General features: G+C 37.7%; 2 protein-coding genes across 2 annotated transcripts; one reads left to right on the forward strand and one right to left on the reverse strand.

The window, feature by feature from the left end:
* Nucleotides 1-325: 325 nt before the first annotated feature.
* zc3h7a (zinc finger CCCH-type containing 7A) lies at nt 326-14,808 on the forward strand. The gene is made up of 23 exons (XM_062438365.1): nt 326-443; nt 1,682-1,793; nt 4,192-4,231; nt 4,426-4,629; nt 7,422-7,580; nt 8,597-8,677; nt 8,954-9,007; nt 9,102-9,141; nt 9,232-9,575; nt 9,682-9,937; nt 10,105-10,133; nt 10,246-10,390; nt 10,521-10,679; nt 10,963-11,168; nt 11,603-11,703; nt 11,905-12,086; nt 12,383-12,456; nt 12,715-12,848; nt 12,963-13,068; nt 13,161-13,269; nt 13,375-13,508; nt 13,852-14,015; nt 14,110-14,808. Exons 2-23 carry the CDS (start codon nt 1,726-1,728, stop codon nt 14,297-14,299), a joined length of 2,979 nt encoding a protein of 992 aa, XP_062294349.1. The 5' UTR covers nt 326-443; nt 1,682-1,725; the 3' UTR covers nt 14,300-14,808.
* Nucleotides 14,809-15,792: 984 nt separating this feature from the next.
* Nucleotides 15,793-19,388, reverse strand: rmi2 (RecQ mediated genome instability 2). The gene is made up of 2 exons (XM_062439444.1): nt 19,041-19,388; nt 15,793-16,395 (listed from the first exon to the last, which is right to left on the reverse strand). The coding sequence occupies exons 1-2, from the start codon at nt 19,327-19,329 to the stop codon at nt 16,244-16,246; spliced, it is 441 nt and encodes a 146-aa protein (XP_062295428.1). The 5' UTR covers nt 19,330-19,388; the 3' UTR covers nt 15,793-16,243.
* Between the last annotated feature and the right edge of the window lie 404 nt (nt 19,389-19,792).

Consider the following 19,792-nt stretch of genomic DNA (forward strand, 5'->3'; position numbering starts at 1 on the left):
TTGGTGGGCTTAATGGGCACACTTACCCTAACAGTTGAACACATTCGTTAGAAAATTAGAAAAGTAATCAAATGTAATACGTTACATTAATTAAGCAATTGAAATAGTTACATTACTTATTACATTTTAAATAGGTTAACTAGTAATCTCTAACCTATTACATTTCCAAAGCAACCTTGCCAAACTTGCCCCTGACCTAAATAATTATTGGTGTATTGGTCGATGCTTGTTGAACTGGATGTAATTTGTGTGCACGCCTGCGGGGGGCAGCACCGTGCTGGAGGTGACGTGCTGCTCAATCATACAAAGACGAAGAAGAAGCAAAGGGCGGCCTTCAGCGATACAGCACATTTAGCCAACTTATTTGAGCTTAAAGGAAATAATCACTTTCCCTCCCTTTACATGACCGACGTGGGGATTGTTTGGAGTAAAGATCCATTCATGTAAGTACGCACGGCAGCCACCGTTACATAATGTTTGCGTTGTTTTCCCGGGGTCTCAGCCAGGATCTGAAACATCAACAGCTCGCTATTGTTTGCGTTGGGGAACTAGTTCAACTTGGACATGCCTATGCTCTGTTAGCTTCACACTACTTCCTACAAACTTAGCCGGTAGCTTCATGTAGCTGGTTAGCTCTGAGCCTCTCCAGCGCCTCAGCTTAACCCTTGTGTCATTTAATGGAGAGTATAATTTGGTGTGTGTGTGTGAGCTTTCAAATTGCTACCAGATGATGATTTTTTGCTAAAGAAGTAGTCTGCCCCGGCCGCAGGGTAACACATGTGCGCTAAATGACATGCGTCCATCATCGGACACTTCCATGTACCAGCTCTACATGTTTGCCCCTATAAAAGTTAACTCAAAGGACAGCTTTCTACCAAGTTAGTCCAACGTGATGAAAGAAGTAAAAGCTAATGTGTCTAATTACGACAATGCATATCCAAAAACTAAGTTAATATGAGCTTTGTTGAAAGATATGGGCGCTGCCGCCTAAAAGCTAACATCACCACCATCTTCCTGGTGTCATGTTGTAAGAGTGACTCTCACTTTATTTTCAGCTATTTTGCATGGAAATGTGTAGCAAAGAAAGTGGAAATATTACACAGAAGCTATGACGAGGCATGTTTGATAGTTTAACTTGGTGGTTTTGCAAATCTTTCAATCAAAACATAGTAAATAGGTCACTTTTACCCTTTTATAAGCTCATAAACAAACTATTTAGGCACCCCAAGAAGAAGAAAAAATATTAATTATCGTATTTAGTGACTGAAACAGCTGAATATGTTGGAAAGTGGACCCCATAAAGATGAGTAGATGATGTCCGATAATGGACATCTCGCTCTCAGATGCTAGGTGAATGCAATTTTGTAATTATCTTCTGCTCCAGATGTGAAGTTTTGAGTGTAATTTTTAACATATTTAAACTATGAACAACTGTTTTGATGACGTTAATGTCTCCCCAACTCTCTTCCTAACACACACACAAAAAAAACCATGTTCAACCTCAATTTCCGTGTCGTCATCTCTTGAATGCGGAAGCTATGAACAATGAGCGAATCAACTATCAGGGCCACAAGTTGGACAACCTGCTGAGTGCGAATGGTGATGCGGAAGTTGTTGCTTATTTAATGTTGTCACTGTGACTCTCACCGGTTAATTTACTTGCTTGTGGTTCATTTTGAAGGCGCTGACTCACAGGAGTGGATATCTTTTTTTAAACACGCAAACATGTCTGGAGCGTGTCAGGACAGAAGGAGCCGCTGGCAGGAGATTCAGAAAAACCTACAGTTCATCCAGTAAGTGCCATGATGAGGGTCACAATGTGTTAAAGTGTGTTTTTAGGGGTATGATGGGGGGGGGGGGGGGGGTCTCCCTCTTAAAGGTTCCCTGATTAACTACATTTCAAAAATGCAATGCTTTAATTTTAATTGAAGTAAGCAGACTTGGCTTAAGTAGGGCTGCCACTAACTATTATTTTCTTTATTATTTGCTTATTTTAGTCTATAAAGTGTCAGGAAATGGTGAAATATGTTGATCACTGTTTCCCAAAGCCTGAGATGACATCCTTGAATGTCTTCTTTTGTCCTTAACAACAGTCCACAACACAAAGATGCTCAGATTACTGTCACAGACGACCAAAGGCACCAGAGAATATTCACTTTGGAGTAGCTGGAATAGAAGAATATGGATGTTTTCTTCTTAAAATGACTCAAAATGATGAATTATTATCAGAATAAAAGACAATTAATGTAATTGTTTGAAATTCAGTCGATTGACTGACTAATGGTTGCAGCTTTAGTGTCGTGGAAGTGTTTTGTGTGCTGTGACACCATGATTGACACTTCCTAATGATGCAGTGACCACCAGTCTTTGTTATCATCCTAACATGGAAGTACTGTAGAAGGCAACTAAAACATCAGCTGGATCTTCCCTGTAAATACACCCCTGCTTCCTGTGTTTGCAGATTTTTACGACAGATCTCGGGCTCTCCCGATAGGACGCATGATGCAAGAACATTTCCAGTGTTTTATATTTTCCTGATCTGATCAGATCTGTATTCATGCACGGAACAGACTCACAGTATGTGTGCATATTGTTTCCGAGCTTTGCCAGGCAGCACAGTGTTGCATTTCATCTGATCTGACAGGGCCTTTTATTCTTAAAACAAAAGTGATACTTAAAATACTACTGTGATGTCAGCTTGAAACTATGTGGATGTCATTGAAACGCAAAGTGTAATACAAATGTAATGAGCCATTATACTTTAGTGAACCATGATTATTAAATACTGACATTTACAGCACACCAACCCTAAACCCTGAAGGCCAATGACACTTGAAGTCTATCAGAAAGGGAGCAGCAGTATTTTAAGGCTAATGAGAACTGCCATTCCTTATTAAGTGCACATGTTGCTGGTGTTACCTCTAAGGTAATGTTCTCACAGCTTTTGTCCTCTGAGTTTTCTTAATTAACTTCTTCACTGAGTAAGAATGACATCTATTTATTTATTTATAACACTCATTTAATGTAACAGGGTACCAGATATTTTATAACTTTTGCTGATATTAACCTTGGCTCTAACTTTGGCAAAAATCAGTATCAGCTGATCAGCATTAATGTCTGTTTTTAAGACTTTTAGTCAATTTCTTTTTATACATACATGTCTATCCATATTATAATTATATTTATATTGAGACTAGAGCAGCAACAATTAGTTGAATAATTGATTCCCCCCCCCTTTTAAGTGTTATTACTTACATTTCTGTTATATCTATCCAGATTGGAATTATATTGAATAAAGCTGCAACAATTAGTTGAATAATTGGTCGTCAGAAAATTAATCAGCTACTATTTCGATAATAATTGACCATTTATTAAGAAAAAATGCCAAAAAATTGATAGTTCTAGCAACTCAAGTATAAGGATTTGCTTTCCCTCCTTTCATATCAATTTCAGTCAATTGAATATCTGAACATTTTGGACTGTTGGGTAAAACAAGCAAACTGAAGTCATCATTGTGGCCTCATTTACCTGTTTTTCATTATCACTTGGTGTAACTAGAATCATCCAATCCAAGCTATCATTAATGATAAATATCGAATTAATATCCGGCTTTTCAATGTTGGAAATTTCATATAAAAAAATCTAACATTTGTAAATATGTTGCGTGCTGGGCTGCGTCTGTTGGTGGTGGCAGGCTGTTTTTACTGAACGCTTTGCTTTTGCTGACTTGTTTGCATTTGGCAGTGAGTGCAGTCAGTACCTGCATGCACAGCAACCCATCAAACCACTGACATGACAACACAGGCACACCTTCCTGTCTCGCTGCCCTTGTGTCTCCAGTTCATATTTGTATTTTAATGACAGGCGTGAAACCCGGTTGGCATGAGAAAATACTGAAGTGCTATAGATAAACAGAGAAGACAATAGATAGAAGTGTTATAGATAAACTTATATAAACCAGAATAATACATACTAGTGTTACTGCCAGTATAATAAAACATGTCATAATCAGCCTCTTTCACTCAATTGATTTTTATAGATATGTAGATTAAGAAATGTAGGCCGACAAAATTCAAACGTTTGTCTGAATGTGACTGAACTGTCAACATTCACTCTGCTTTATTTTTGCACTGCTGACAATTTCATGTTTGTCACTTGAACTCTTCTTCTTTTTCTTTGTTTTGCTTTTAGATCAAACCTCCCATATCCTGGAAGTCAAGAGCAGTATGAGGTATGCTATGTACATTTTGATGTGGGGTTTACCTTCCATTTTTGCATCATCACTTTCACTATTTTTAAGCTAAACTGATTAACAGGACCTGTGATTTTCTCTTTTTTCCCTCTAAATATAGACAACTGAATGAAAGATTGCTGCTCTGCACATTTTACATTTTGTACTGATTTTTTTTATTTCATCTTTTTCAGGTGTTCATTAAGCAGCTTGTGTGGAATCTTTTCGGAGAAGGAAATGACGTGTATAGAGAAGGTGACTGGACAAAATCAATGGAAATGTACACTGAAGCCTTGGGTATCGCAGACTACGCCGACTCGGAAGACATCAGTGTGCCGACAGGTTTACTGGAAAAGCTGTATGCAAATCGAGCTGCAGCGTGCCTAAATATCGGGCCGGTGAGTAAGTCGTGACTGTGACATTTTCAGTTTCAGAGTGAATTGCTTTGAATTCCCATCCCAAGAGGTCCTTATAAACAGTTTATACATGCAATTAAATAGTAAAAACAGTCAACTGGCGCAAGCAAAGTCTAAAATGCAGCGAGCAGGTTTCAGTTTTGTGAAAACATTTGTTGTAAATTCTACATTGGTAAAAGTTGGACTTTGTATCGGCCACTTCATATCGGAGGGCCCAGTGCTGCATTCAGGGTGTCAGCTTCTGTCAAAACAGGTGACTTGAGGATTGTTTGCACTGTTTAAAACAATTTACCTTTCTCAAAATACAATGAATGAAATGTCAGTGTAAAACTAGTAGTAGGAAAAATCTCACTGAAGCGTTAAATTGGAAACAAAAAAACAAAACAAAGCCTTATTGACCTTTTTATTGTCCTCTAATCTTTACCTCATTTTGTTGGAACATGTCCCTCGCATATTTCGCAATAGCCTCAGGGACAGACTGTACTGTAACTGGCCAAAATAATGTCAAGCCACTGACCTGTGAGGGCAGTTTGTTTTGTTTTTTGTGTTGAATTTACACTCGATTGACACACTTTCTGAATTGGTCATCATTTTGCAGTTTTCCTTTTCCACCTCTGTGCTGAAGATTGTGCATGAATTAAACTTCTTAATCTGCTCTAACATAAGCTTTTTTAGGTAGCATATCTGGTTAACTAGCTTTCTTTCTGCTAGAGTAAAGGAGCATCACACTTTCACCAAAGAGCGCATCATTTAACTACATTTGTTTGTGGGATTTTAGGTTTTGTTAACCCTTACATCCTGTACATATTCTGACTCATAATTAGTCTCTACACCAAGTCACATTCATAAATTCCCTGTCAGTCTTTAATAAATGTTTGATTAATCTTATGGAAATAAAAGACATTCACAATCACTATTTTATGGTCCATTTAAATACATTTTATAGAATATGATGAATACAACATGTTTAAATACTTTTTTTTAATTCTTAAAACAAACCAAACACATGTTCAATTTTACATTTGCATATATCAAAATGTGTATCAGATGTATTTTATTTAAATAAAAAATAAAAAAAATGTTGCATTTAGGGAAATAACGCATCCACAGTGTAGTATTTCCTCACTGTGTGGAAGCTGCTCTTAGATGCTATCAGATTTTAGGGTAATGCAGCAGCTCTGTGCTGGAGCTAACATTACTGTATCTAAATTTGATAAAATCCTCCATCGACAGCCATTGTTTCAGCTTGCTAGATTGGCAGTTTCCAGAGAAGCTGCTTTTGTCCACCTTTGTGTTTGAAGAGTGGGACCTAAATATTACAAAGAATTTCAAGTTGTATATCTGCCAACATAGACGACATGTGCATGTGACAAGCTTGTGTAGCAATAGTAGCTAAAAAGGGGTTTGATTTTGCAAATAGTCAGTTGATGTTTTATTATTAAAATCAGTGTTACAAAAAAAAACATGCCTATTTTGTTAAGGTGCTGTGCCTAAAAAACTGCAGCTGATTCTGTTTCTGAAAGGATTTCCAACACTTTGATCTGCTCCGTGCTCTGCTTATGTATAATATACAAAAAATATAACAGCCACCCTTTTAAAAACAAACTCTGCTGTGCCTACGCCTTTAAAGTGACTTTATATATGTGTCATGAGTGCTGGAATCTCCCATTACATCATTTATGATAATACACAGAAAGACTTCTTGTACTTGGTGTACTCACCATACAGACTTTTCATTTTCACTTGACATCATTAAAAGACCAAAAAGAGGATCTTCATGCCAGTATTGCTTTCTTTTTTGCCAACTCCAACATGAGAGCAGTGCTTATTAAGTTGTTGTGCTTGTGTTAAACTCCCCACAGTGCCACACGGTGCACTTCCAGTTTGACAGTCTTACCCAGCCTGAGGGCCTCGAGGTTAGATAATAGTAGAGGGATGAGGCGTTGTTACTTAATGCCAACCTTTTGTAATAATGACATTTCATTTTAAAACTTTTAATCTTCTCTTCACACATGTTAATTATTGTTCAAGATTGCAAACTAGGCTCTTGACAGCTGGTATATTTAATTGCCAAAATATTCATTATACTTTAACACAATACTAAAATTAAAAGCCATGTGATGTGCTCACAAGCTCTGCTTCTTTATTACATTTGTTTGCTAGATAAAACAGAAGATATCGCTAAGTGTCATGTGTTATGATCGATATATTAGGTGGTGATATTGGCCTCACATAAATGCTGTCTGATATGTTTCAGTGCACTGATGCTATCTTGTACAATAAAGGATATTGTTAAATTCACGCCTATATTGCATATCTTTGTCACAAGTGATTAATAAGCACATTTGAGGAAGCATTGCAAAAAATATCAGCCCCAAAAATCCAGTATCAGTCATGTTAAAGCACCGCAAATCAATGAATCAGAGGTGGTTACTTTTAAATAGTTCTTCTCCTTTTGTATACCCAGTGCCACTGCCAACCCACCAAACTCTGTAAAACTTGAGCAACACAGTTGAAATCTTGAATCCAGTAAAGAAATTGTCCATTTGCAGTTCTGTCTTGTCACTGTGTTTTTTTGGCATTGAAATGTGTCACATGGCAGAAAAAAATAATAAATAAATCTGTCTTCAGGGATGCCACACCCACACCTGACTCACTGAACATGTCAATTTATTACCAAATAATGGCGCCTTTGTTCTCTGTGTTAACAACAACAACAACACAATAGTTAGAGATGTCTTTTCTAACGCTGGAACATTTTTTATTCTTTTTAGGGTCTGTATGACCAAGCATTTGAAGACTGTGAAAAGGCTCTCCAGTTGAACGACGGGAACTACAGAGCGCTGTACAGAAAAGCAAAATCCTTGAAAGAGATGGGTAGACATCAAGAGGCCTATGAGGCTGTTGCCAAATGCTCTCTAGCAGTGCCTCAGGTAAGATGCAACATCCGTGTTTCTTTATCTAAATATGCAAGAAATCTCCCCGCTGTTTTTATCTCAGCACATTTTTGGGTAAAATTAAGCAAATTGAAACATCATCCTGGCAGCCAGGAGGCCCAGTAGAGCTCTGATGTTTCTGGCATGTTGCCTGACACCGAGTCCACAGGCTACATTAAAAGATCAGCTCAGCATTTAAAGACATGTGACTGTTTGTTTGCTGCCTTTTTTAGCACAGTTTTAAAAAACTTGACTGATGGAGGTGTAACATAATTATCTGATTCATGTTAGAAACTCAACTTATGTTTTTGCAGATGCAGAGTCTGGTCCTATTTTATTATATTTCTATTTATTTTTTCTTATAAAATACACATTTATGTTCGAGTCAGACTTCAGTATCAGTCTGGTAGTGGCAGGGACGTATTGTTCTTTGAAGTATTTTATCATGTTGGAGAAATGTATACACTGTTCATGAGCAGCAACACTTTAGAGTTGAGTTGAGCTGTAGATCTTCTAAATATTGCTGAAAGAGTCTGGACTTCAGGGCTGTCAGTTTAATTGAACTATTAACTAATAAATTGCACTATTTGCTGTGATTTATCACTTTTTCCATCTCAATATTGAAGCTTGCAATAATGGATAATATGTAAAATCATTGAATAACATAAAATAGTCTATTTAAATTCTAAATACTATTGTTTGAAAGCATATTTTTAACTTAAAACACAGGTTCTCCGCTGTGAATTAAAAAATTCCAATAAAACCATCAAAGCCATCGGGTCAATATTAAAGTTTTTTTTTTTTTAAAGATTTCAAATAAATAAAAAAATTAACATGGTAATTTTGACAGCATAACTTGTTTTATAAAAGCAGGTTTCATAGATTAAAGATGATTAAATTATAAACATATTTGAATAAAATAATTTTAATTTGATTTTATAGCACGATCAAAATGTGATTATTATCCAAAGCCTGTTTGAATAACTGCTGTGACTTTGTATTTTCCCCCCCAGGATGCCAGTGTCACACAGCTGACTCAGGACCTTGCCAAAATTTTGGGATTGAAAATCCGTAAAGCTTATGTGAGGAGTAAGGTGAGTGTTTCTCAGCAACTACTTCAGTCACATGACATTCGCCCCCCATCACTGAAAATATCTGGCAACCAACAGATGGTTAAAAGCACCACTGGAAATCCTGTCAAGTCTCTGTGATCATTTCTAAAGAAGTCGCTCTTAGTGTTTGAATTTGTGCTCTTTGAATCATGGATTTTAAAAATGTAGATGCTATTTTGCATATAAACTGAAGGCTGTCCTAACTGTATAATTACCATAAAGTAATTAAATCAATTGTTTGGTTCTTCCCTCTTACAGCCCGCCTTGAATGTTTTGCGAGGATCAAGTTATCAAGATGCATCATCTGACAAGGTAACGACATGACAGCTTCCTCCGCTACACAATATAAAAAATGTCTGTTTGAAGAGTTGCATCATTCAGTGAAATTCTGTCTGTGTTCATTCAGTCCTCTCATGGCTCGTCTTCAGTTGAAGATATAGAAATTGGTAAGTTTTATAGCTTCGAGCAGCTTTTGATTTCATCACTAAAGAGGCGCCAGATATAAATCACTCACCATGTTTCTCTTGTCTTTTCAGAAGTGCCTCAATTGACCCAGGATAGCAGTCTTTTGGTTCCCCTCCCAACTCCGATCCAGGTTCCAGTGGCGATGCCCTCACCTCTAAACGACACAATAGTGGATGAACTTCCTTCCAGTAACAGTATCTTATCTGCGCCCCCGTCTGAGCCTCCAGGCTTTGAGTCTGTCTCCCTGCCTGTGTCTGTCTCTACGTCAGTCCCTCTTACTGTGTCCACTTTTGTAAACGGGTGCAGAACTAATAAAACTTGCTTGTTGCTTGAAAGCAGTCAAGAGTTTGACGCAGACATCATCGGGGATGACCTAGATGATCTACTGGACCAAGCAGGCCCCGAAGCAGCCATGGTTAGTGAGCAGATCCGACCGCAGGATCTCATTGATGAATAAAATGCGACAAACGTATCAATACTTGAACACTAAGTGCGACTTTTTTGTCTGTCTCTTCCTTCAGGTTATACCCACTGTGAAGGGGCCTCTTCCTTTGCCAACCAGTATTGCCTCGGGCAGTTCTATGTCGATACCATTCCTAATGCCCTCACACATGAACACGTTTCTCCACAATAGTTCCCAGCAGTGCACAGTAAATCTGCCCCCTCTGTATCACAAGTCAGGCTCAAGTGCTTATTTTGGTATGGACACTTTTGATGGCCTCCCCCCATCTCTGGACTCCCTGGATAGACTCTCCATATCAGATTTTAAACAGACAGGTATGATACTTGGTTACCTTTAGTGCTTAGTCATGTAGTTTTTCCTCAGGTTCAACTTATTTTAATTATTACTATTTGAATAAGCAGGTTAAGTATTAGTTGGCTGATATTTTTTGTCTTTTTTACCCCCCCCCCCCCCCCCCCCCCCCCCTTCTTCCAAAATTCAGATTATGCTCAGCCTCCATTCATTCCACAGGTAATTACTGTTCATGTTATGAAATTATGACTTAAGACTTTGTCACTTTAGACATTTTAACAGCTTTATTTTTCACATTTTATTTAGTTTTTCTTTCTTTTTTTCAATACAGCTGAACAACAATGAGAGTCCAATGGGAATGGCTGTGGGTATGCCAGATGTGAAAGGCTCTACTGCTGCTGTGGATTTAGCAAAAAACCCCTTAGCTGAAACACATGAATTCAAACAAGCGTGTTCAATCTGCTATGTCAAAACTGGTGAGGAAGCTGCCTTTACAGTTGTGTGACTGTTCATTTTCAATCCTGTGGTGTGGCGCAAGTGGTTAGTCTTCTCAAGAATAGGGATGTGTAATTTTTTTTTTTTTAATGTTCACTTTCATGTCTGCAGGGCCTGGAGTGTTGGATTATGCGCTTCATACTGAAGAGCATAAATGCAAAAAGGACGCTTTACTTGGCCGAATCAAACATTCGCCAGACAAAACATGGAAACTCATTCGACCCAGACCGACAAAAACCCAATATGTTGGACCTTATTACATTTGCAAAGGTAATATTTATAAATGTATTAATTTTCTTGCTTCATTTATTCATCTGTACAGTTCATTCAAAATCAGCTATATATAAAAATAGCTTCTTAATTTTGTACCAATCCCTGACGATTAAATTTATATTTAAAAACTCAACCAAACTGCTTTTGCATCTTTTTTTTTTTTTTTTACAAACATGTAAAATAATAAAGATTACTGGTACAGAATGATGTCATGTCTTTGCTGTTGCTGCAATAAAAATTCCTGTCTGAATAATCTTTAAAATGCGTGTTGTTGTTTCAGAGGTGGCTGTAGGAAAAGAGTGCCTGTACCCTGGCCACTGCACATTTGCATACTGTCAGGAAGAGATTGATGTTTGGACTCTGGAGAGGAAAGGTTTTATCTCCAGGGAGCTGCTCTTCGATCCTTTTGGGCCAAACTCCAATGTAAGATTGACTGTCCCCAAGATCTTACAGGAGCATCATGGGATATTCATGTTTCTCTGTGGAGTGAGTATTTATTGACTTTTTTGAACATCTAATTGCATCAAAAGTGTGGTGGTGTGCATTTAATGCAATGACAGCAGTATAGCCAAGCTAGAGCTTTATGTCGTCTATGATGCTCATTGGCTGTTTTCCACTCTGCTTGTCACTATAATCACTTTTTTGTTTGTATAAGAAACAATCTGCTGCTGAGATAAAGACAATTAGTCAGAATGACTCGTCATTTAAAAATGAGGCAAATAAATATCACATGTGACAGGTGGAATATTAAACGTTTTTGCCTTTTTTTTAGTTTCTTCTGCTTCTGTGTCATTTTTGTTTTTTCTGGTGCTCAGTAGCAGCTGATAGTTATTAAGGAATTTCAGAATGATAGTACTTTTTTATTACTAGATTTGCAACTTATTTTATATTTATTATAATACACATTATTTGATCTGCAGGTGTGCTTTGACCACAAACCCAGAATAATCAGCAAAACTAACAAAGATGATCCATCACTTTGCTCTCATCCGGTGACAAAGCATGACTTTGAGGATAAAAAGTAAGTCTACATTTCACAAGTGTGAAACAGTCATCTGTGGTATTACTAGAAGAGAAGATTGTATTACAAACAGCTCAGTAAATTTAGAGATGAAATAATCTACCAAAGCAAACAGGACCACGTGAAATATGTGAGTGCTATAATAAGATTAGAGGATGATGGTGAGCATTATAATACTGTTTTTCTGTTTGTTTTTTTTAGGTGCCTGGTCCACATTTTGAAGGAGAACACTGTGCGTTATTCCAAAATCCGACCGCTGAGTCCCCAGTGCCAGCTTGATCTTTGTCGCCATGAAGTCCGCTACGGCTGCGTGAGAGAAGATGACTGCTTCTATGCCCACAGCCTCATAGAGCTGAAGGTCTGGATGATGCAGCATGAGCTCGGTAAGATTCATTCAGACACTAGTGTACTTTAAATGTGGTTCCTCTAAAATAATTTCCTCCCTCAAAGGATTAGTAGGATTTTATTTACTGTAAAGGACTTTGTGGCATGTCATGTTGCTTCACATTTCAGTGACTTTTAATATTACGTGTATTTGATTATGGCCAGTTTTATTAGTTGAAATGTGACAAATCTCACAACTGTTAATAATCCCTGGATTAACATAATTAATGACAGGATTGTATAAGCATTTAGACAAACCTCTTTTTAATTTTCCTTTTGTTTTTACATTATCCAGGTATCACACATGAAAGTATTGTCCAAGAGGCAAGGACGTTTTGGAATGCAACAGCTTCGTTGCAGGGAGCTCAGGTGAGGTTAACTCGGTAGTCACTGATTTGTCATGTTATGACTTGTTGCTGGCATTTCCTAATTTCTTGTAATTCTGAAGGTACTTTAATACAACTGAATGGCTTTGACTAAATATCATATGTATCTTTCACCACCAATTTCTTACATGTTTTTGCATTTGCATTCAATATTTTGCAGCATTAGTGTCTAATAGGTGGCTAAATCTCCTCCTTTGTAGTTCAGAATGTTTTTAACTTCTCCTCCAAATCTCATCATCAGCTTTCCACTGTGCAAAGAAGATTTGGGCCTCCAAATCTGAAGATGATGTTTGTTTGTGGCCAATGCTGGAGAAATGGTCAACTAAGTGAAGCTGACAAAAACAAGAAGTATTGCTCAGCCAAGGCGAGACACACGTAAGTATTAAAAAAAAAAAGAAAGAAAGTCATCTCATGAATCGTGGATACTGGTGAATTGATCAGTGAAAGCAGTACATCACCACCAACTCGATTTCTGTCTTTCTGTTCCAGGTGGGCAAAAGACAGGCGGGTGGTGCTTGTAAGTTCCCATGAAAGAAGAAAGTGGACGACAGTTAGACCTCTTCCAACCAAAAAGCCAATCCCATCTCAGTTTGAGGTATGTTTACCTGCTCTTTTCCTCTCTTTGGTTCAAATTAAAAACACATCTACGGCAAGAAGCATCACTTAAATGTTCTTTTCTTTCTCTAGATTTGCATGCATGTGACAGCTGGCAAGAAGTGTCAGTACATTGGGAATTGCACATTTGCTCACAGTGTAGAAGAAAGAGACCTTTGGACTTACATGAAGGATAACAACAGTGAGTTTGTCAAGGGGATGAGCTCTCAGCAGAATTCAATAAAGTCGAGTTTCGTCAGTATTCGACGCAGCGCGAGCAGTCACTCATTTTATCTTCTCATTTTAGTTCCAGATATGGATCAGCTTTATGAGCAGTGGCTGCAGTCTCAGAAGCCGGGCTGGGGGGACGAGACCTCAAATAACTCTGTCAGGGAAAACGGCAAGCAGATCCACATGCCAACAGACTACGCAGAAGAAGTGGTGAGTTGACGAGGCAGGAAGTATGTGACAGAAAGTTTGTGTCATCTGGTCAGTGGAGTTTTGATTGTTTTTTTTATCTTAAAGTTGTTACTACCAAGCTGTCACTGTTTTTGAAAAAAGTAATTAGTTGCGTTTATGTCCTTAATGTTGGTGTTTATTTTCTGTATGTAGCTGTCAGAATGTGTTGATGCAGTAAAACTATTGATGCATATTTATTTGATTTTGTGAACATTAAGTTATTTACAGGGTGATTAAGATAAACAGTGATTAAATTTGAATGATTTAAGAAACAGTAATTAGTTATTTATGTAAATGAGATTGCTTTGTTTGTGTGTATTCGCAGGCTGGCAATCACTGTTGGCTGTGTGGTAAAAACTGCAACAGTGAGAAGCAGTGGCAGCAGCATATCACATCAGAAAAACACAAAGACAGAGTTTTCAACTCTGAGGATGATCAGAACTGCTGGCAGTATCGATTTCCCACGGGCACTTTCAAAGTTTGTGAGAGGTAAGATTATCGGCAGCAAAATATGTCTCGGGTTGCCGTTCTGATTGCAGTGTTTTTTTTGATGGTTGACTTTTTTGATCGTGTGTTTTGACAGGTTCCTCAAAGGAACTTGCACGGAGGATGACTTGTGTAAGCTGGCTCACGGGGAGCAGGAGCTAAAGGAGTGGATGGAGCGCAGGGAATTCCTTTTGATGAAACTTGCCAAAGCCAGAAAAGACCATCTTATAGCACCAAATGACAATGACTTTGGAAAATACAGTTTTCTCCTTAAAGACATTAAATAATTATGTGATGACAATAATCATGTTCACTTCTAAGGAAGGCAGTATTCATAAAAGTCTTGAGTCAGGTGATCTGTGAGGGCCTCGGCGGTCTACAGGAAATACCCTGATCACAGCATGATTTTAAAGCAGGACGTTCAGGGCCGGCCCTCTGATTGGTGGCTGGTTTACTCTGATATGACCTACAGGAGTGTTATCATTAACAGCAAATATTGAGTGTAAGGCACCTGAAGCTTTGCTATGCACCAGGCAGTAGAAAATCTGAAGATGGTGATAAGAATAGCATGTGTAAGCCTTGATACTCCCAGCTGACCTAAAAAAATATTATTTTTTTTCATCAGTTTGTATATGTTTAAATACCTTTTACCTTTTTCAATAAGTTTGAGGTATGGGATAATTCAATTCAGACATCGTTATTTTAATCTGTCAGCATAGGTCGGTCTCACTTTCCACTTTCCATTTATCCAATAGTGTTACCAGTATAATGGGCACCACACCAAATAAAGCTTCTTTTTTTTAAAAACATGTTTTACCTATTGTGTGTGTGTGTTTTAATTGTTACCGCTAACATGTCACAGGCAGAAATCTACTTATATTACATCACTTTTTCATTGATTGAGGGGGAAAAAAATGTTGCTACAGAAAATGAGAAGCTATGTTGTTGGTCTTTGAATAACTTCTTTTTCAAACACAATCTCAATTTGCTATTTAGTTCAAATGGCCCCTGACATGATTTTCATTGTTCCTGTTATCAACAAATCTCGTGCACAGCCAAAGCAACATTGAATTGAACCTGCTTACACTGTATCTAAAGCCTGATCTCTTATACTACTGTGCCGTCCATTGTCCAAAAATGATTAAGAACACATCAATGATTACCGTTGTTTGTTTAGAAACAGCTGCAAATGCTAACAGCAGCATTAAGATTGTAACTCTCAGCAAAGTGGTTCCTTGATTAACAGATGCCACTTTACATGTGCTTTGCTAGCTTATTCTACAAATCACAACCTCGTGACGTACTTGAGTTGGGCACAAAGTCAAAAGGATGTGATATGTAACACAAACCAGCGAAGCACTGAAACAGAGCAGTTCCTGTGTGCTGGCTTATGCTTTTTAAGGAACTTCTCTCCTGATAGTTATAATCTTATCACTGTTATTAGTCTTTGGAGATGTTTCTAAACAAACTACGGCACCCATTGCCTTCAGGGTGAAGGAACGTGTCACCCAGTGCAGCGATGTGGCACATTGGCATGTTTTTAAATAGCTTTTGGATAACAACTACAATCTACAGCACAGAGGGATAGGAGATATCAGGAATAAGATACACACAAAATGTTTTATTTATTACGATCAATTACTTGTTGGTTTGGCACCGCACGTGAGATTTGTAGTCAATAAGAAAAATACAAACATCACCATCCATATTCTTTCAATCTTCAAAGTTTGAGTGAAGAAACATAGGCAAAGAACTTAAAACTGAGTCTTTAGTCAAGATTTTTATAACACCATCTGCCCTTAAACATTACATTATTACAAAGATAATGCTGTTGGTGTAATCCAACATGTTAAAGTAATTTACACTTAAACTTCCAAATGTGTCTATTTCTTCTCCACATGCCCTAGTAGATATTGTAGATGACTATAAACTAAAAGGTGTTTGGAGAGATCTTAAAATGAACAAATTGTGTGTTCAGGACTGCTCTCTGAAGGACTATTTGGAGTAGGGGCCAATAGAAAAGTCTGACTGTTCCGGTTCACATTTTACAGCAGAAATATTTACAAAGATGTCAAAGTCTTCATCGCTCTGACATTCAGGAGAATCTGCTCTTCAGTCCTGTGAGGTAGTTTTTCAGTTGTCATGAAAACTGCATACCCAGCTGAACATGTGTGACAGGAGCAGGTCATCCTGCCACCAGCGAGGCAGCATTTTCACCAACAGCTCTGTATTCAGGCCAGCACCTGCTGCAGGTCCTCCACTTCCAGTTTCCACATCCGTCTGTGAAGTGCGGCGAGCTCGGAGAGGTCTGCCATTTTCACTGCACGGATGACTGGCTCCGGGGAGATGGCCTGGATGACACCCATCACCATGACATATTTGCCTGTAAAAACAGCGGCAGGTGGCCCATTGTTCGGTGACAATAGATTCCAGGAAACAAGGATGATGATAGCAGGAGATGAGGCTGTTTTTCAGAGACCAAGATATTATTCATGCGTATTTATTATTTATTTTTTTATCTTAATGTACCTGCTTGAGCCACACTTAATTTTTTGAGATTCATGTGGTTGGTTTTCATGTAAATCAAACAGTAATTGCATAAGTGATTGGATGTATTATAGCCTGATTCATACACTAAACACTAATATGCTGTAAAATGCCTTAATGGGTGCTCATTTAGCTGAATCAAAAGCTATTTAACACAACAGCTTTGTGATAAATAATATTACGTTTTTGTAGAAACTGTTTTAGAGAAGCGTTGATTCAGTCAATGATGTTTCTAATATTAAGTACATCCTGATTGTTATACACGGGGTGGACAAGATATTGTCAGTACAAGACAATACAATTCAACAGCACCACAAACTACAGCCTAAAATGAAAAATGACTGGAAAGTTGAATTAAAAACAAAACAATTAAAAAAATATAGTAGGATTTAGTGCAGGGGTGTTGTCTTACACTGCATTAACTCCCTTTCAGACATGTTTTAAGATTATGAATACTCTACTTTAGATCATTTGTATCCTACATGGTTTTTCCTCCCAAAAAGTTGCATTATCTTATTAAAATCCTTAAAATCACAACTATCTCCACTTTCCACTTTCATCAGATGAATGTGAAAACATCCTTTCAGTGTTAAACTCTGCACGTTAATCATTCTGCACAATGATGCTCAAACATCTAAAAACAGGAACAAGGATCAACAAAAATGTGTAAAAATGAACATTTTTAAAAATTCTAGTACCCGTCTGTCCAACAGCATCTTATTCTCCTGTATTGTAGCATTATTGAGCAAGTTCTTCTTACTCACAATCACACATGACCCTACTAACACTTCACCTCCCTTCCCCCTGGCTTTAGGTATAGATTTCCCATGTGTACAAAGTCCCATTTCAGCACCAACTTTGTTCCTACAGCCATATGAGCCTTAAGTAACTTGCTCTTGAGTTACAAGAAATCTAGTTTGTTGTGTGTGGAGTGTCGATCCATGTCTTTGTCTCGGTTGTGTGACCCCTGTAATTATGCGTCCCTGTAATCCTGTATAAGTCTGTGTAATTCTGTACATCTTCCTTGTTTGTATGCATCTACTGTGGAAGAGTATTCATCCTTGAGGACAAATAAACTATCTATCTGTATTTTAATGCAAAGGTTTGAGCACCCCTAGACAAATAACATATTGTTGATTTTTTAAATTGAAAATATGTAAACACAGCCTTTCTAGGATATAAAAAAAACCTGACAGAAAACAATATTTTCTGCATCATTATTTTCATTTCAAATTGAAAACTTAAATAATAAAAAACATTGTTGTGGCAAGTGCAAAAGTTTTGAAGTCTTAGATTCTTTTTACAGACCTTAATCAGCTCATTAGGCCGCAGGCATGTCAAAAATTGTCATTACTAATTGTTAGCAGGTGCCAGTTTCAAAGCTTTACAAATGTTCTCTGACCCTTCAACACTGCAGCTAATTAAAAGTTAAGACTTTAACTTATGGTTAGATGGACTATGCACTCACTATAAAATATTCAAGATTCAAGATGTTTATTGTCACTCTGGTTATACAAGTACAATCATGTGAAATACTTTGGCTGAGGAGGCTCTATTACAAAAAAGCAGTAAATAAATTCTACATTTACAAAGCCTCTACATTATATTCTACTTTATGTCTATTATTGAGTAGAGCCCGACTGATACTGGATTTTTGGGGCTGATGCCGATAGCGATATTAGGGAGTACAAAAAATTGGGATATTGATATATTGGCCGATAATATTATATGTACATAATATATAGATAAACACACTTTTTTTTTGTAATAATCCTTCAAATGTTATGAAGGTATCATATTTTACAGTTTAATAATAAACTTAATTGTATAGAATTACTTCAGTGTTAGGATTAAAATTAAAATAGAGATAGATAGATAAAAACAATAAAATTAAAAGAATATATCAGCACTTATCCGACAACATATTCACTGATACCAATATATCTGTGATAGGTCAATACCGTCTGACCAATATATTGGTCGGGCTCTGTTTGTATAAATCAAAGTATTTCTAAACCCTAAAAAAATAGTATCCCAGATTATAAAATCTACTAATTCTGAAATGATTTGACATGAGGAATATTAATATGTATGCCATTTTCCTTTTGATATCTAAAAATTGTCTTCTGATTTAACAAGGAAACATCTCAGGGATTTCATAATAATATTCAGTGTTGATATTATGTATTGGATGTATATGTACATATGGTGAACAAGTCAGAATTGCAAAAAGTGTCCCACATTATCCTAATCCACCCTTCATGAGGGTGGCAAAATATTAGTAATAAGTTTCAATATAATGCACTCCATAGGCGATATAGTCCTGGTTCAAGTACCGTAGTTTTTTGTTTTAATCAAGGCCTAGTGGATATGTTTATTTGTAGAAAAGGGAAATAAAGATTTCTAAAACAGTCTTTATAAACTCTTAAAATGACACACCTCTTACTTCAGCAAGCAGAGACAGAGGCCTAGTTTATTTACCTTGAGACAGACATGGTTTTCCTTTGGGGATGTTGTTAACCCCCTGGACAGCAAAGGTCCCCGTCTCATCCATCAGCAGCACGGTGTTCCGGTCTGACTGGACCTCCAGGACAGTCCCCTGCATCCACACCAGTGACACCGGCAGGGATCGACCCTTTCCAAGCCTGATGATACATCCCTCCCCGCTGTCAGCTGCGCCCCGGCTCTCTGCTGTCCTCAGCTGACCCGAGAGGACCTTGACGGGCGGTGGGCGTTTTCTGTCTACGGTTATTTTCTCTGTTTTGTACATTACCGGTTGCTGCTGTCCGTTTAATAACTATGGCCCACGCTTTAGGTCGTCCGTTTGCACTTCCCGCGTCCCGTCAACAATCCTAAAACCGGAAATCCGGGAGCTTGTCAGTACCAGCCGTGATATTTCTTTTTCCTAAGATGGCGAAGTCATGACCCGCCCTGCGCAGCCTCTGATTGGCTTATCTGATATTCTCAACCAAAGTCCAACCAATCTGACCAACGAATGGAACGAGTACTAGCCAATCAGAGGCAGAGTAGGGCGGTTCATGACTTCGCCGTCCTAGGAATAACAGTTACAGCATCACACCCTGGAAGTGACACACTCCGTTTAATTGTGGGTTTGTATTCGCTGTACAGCATTTAAAGAGTAAACACAGGCCATGGGTGCTATTTTTGTTCATTCATTATAGGGAAGCTTTGACTTAAATTTTTAACTTCATACTTGAATTTTGACTTTAATG

Source organism: Scomber scombrus, chromosome 18 (genome assembly GCF_963691925.1).
Source record: "Scomber scombrus chromosome 18, fScoSco1.1, whole genome shotgun sequence".
NCBI lineage: Eukaryota > Metazoa > Chordata > Actinopteri > Scombriformes > Scombridae > Scomber > Scomber scombrus.

What these genes read in the sequence shown, in the direction of transcription:
- zc3h7a (XM_062438365.1), top strand. Translation starts at nt 1,726, where the DNA reads ATGTCTGGAGCGTGTCAGGACAGAAGGAGCCGCTGGCAGGAGATTCAG. An exon ending in ATCAGATTTTAAACAGACAG is followed by an intron (nt 9,938 to 10,104) that starts GTATGATACTTG and finishes TCCAAAATTCAG; the next exon opens with ATTATGCTCAGCCTCCATTC. An exon ending in CTTCGTTGCAGGGAGCTCAG is followed by an intron (nt 12,457 to 12,714) that starts GTGAGGTTAACT and finishes TCTCATCATCAG; the next exon opens with CTTTCCACTGTGCAAAGAAG.
- rmi2 (XM_062439444.1), bottom strand. Translation starts at nt 19,329, where the DNA reads ATGTACAAAACAGAGAAAATAACCGTAGACAGAAAACGCCCACCGCCC. An exon ending in AAAACCATGTCTGTCTCAAG is followed by an intron (nt 16,396 to 19,040) that starts GTAAATAAACTA and finishes CTGTTTTTACAG; the next exon opens with GCAAATATGTCATGGTGATG.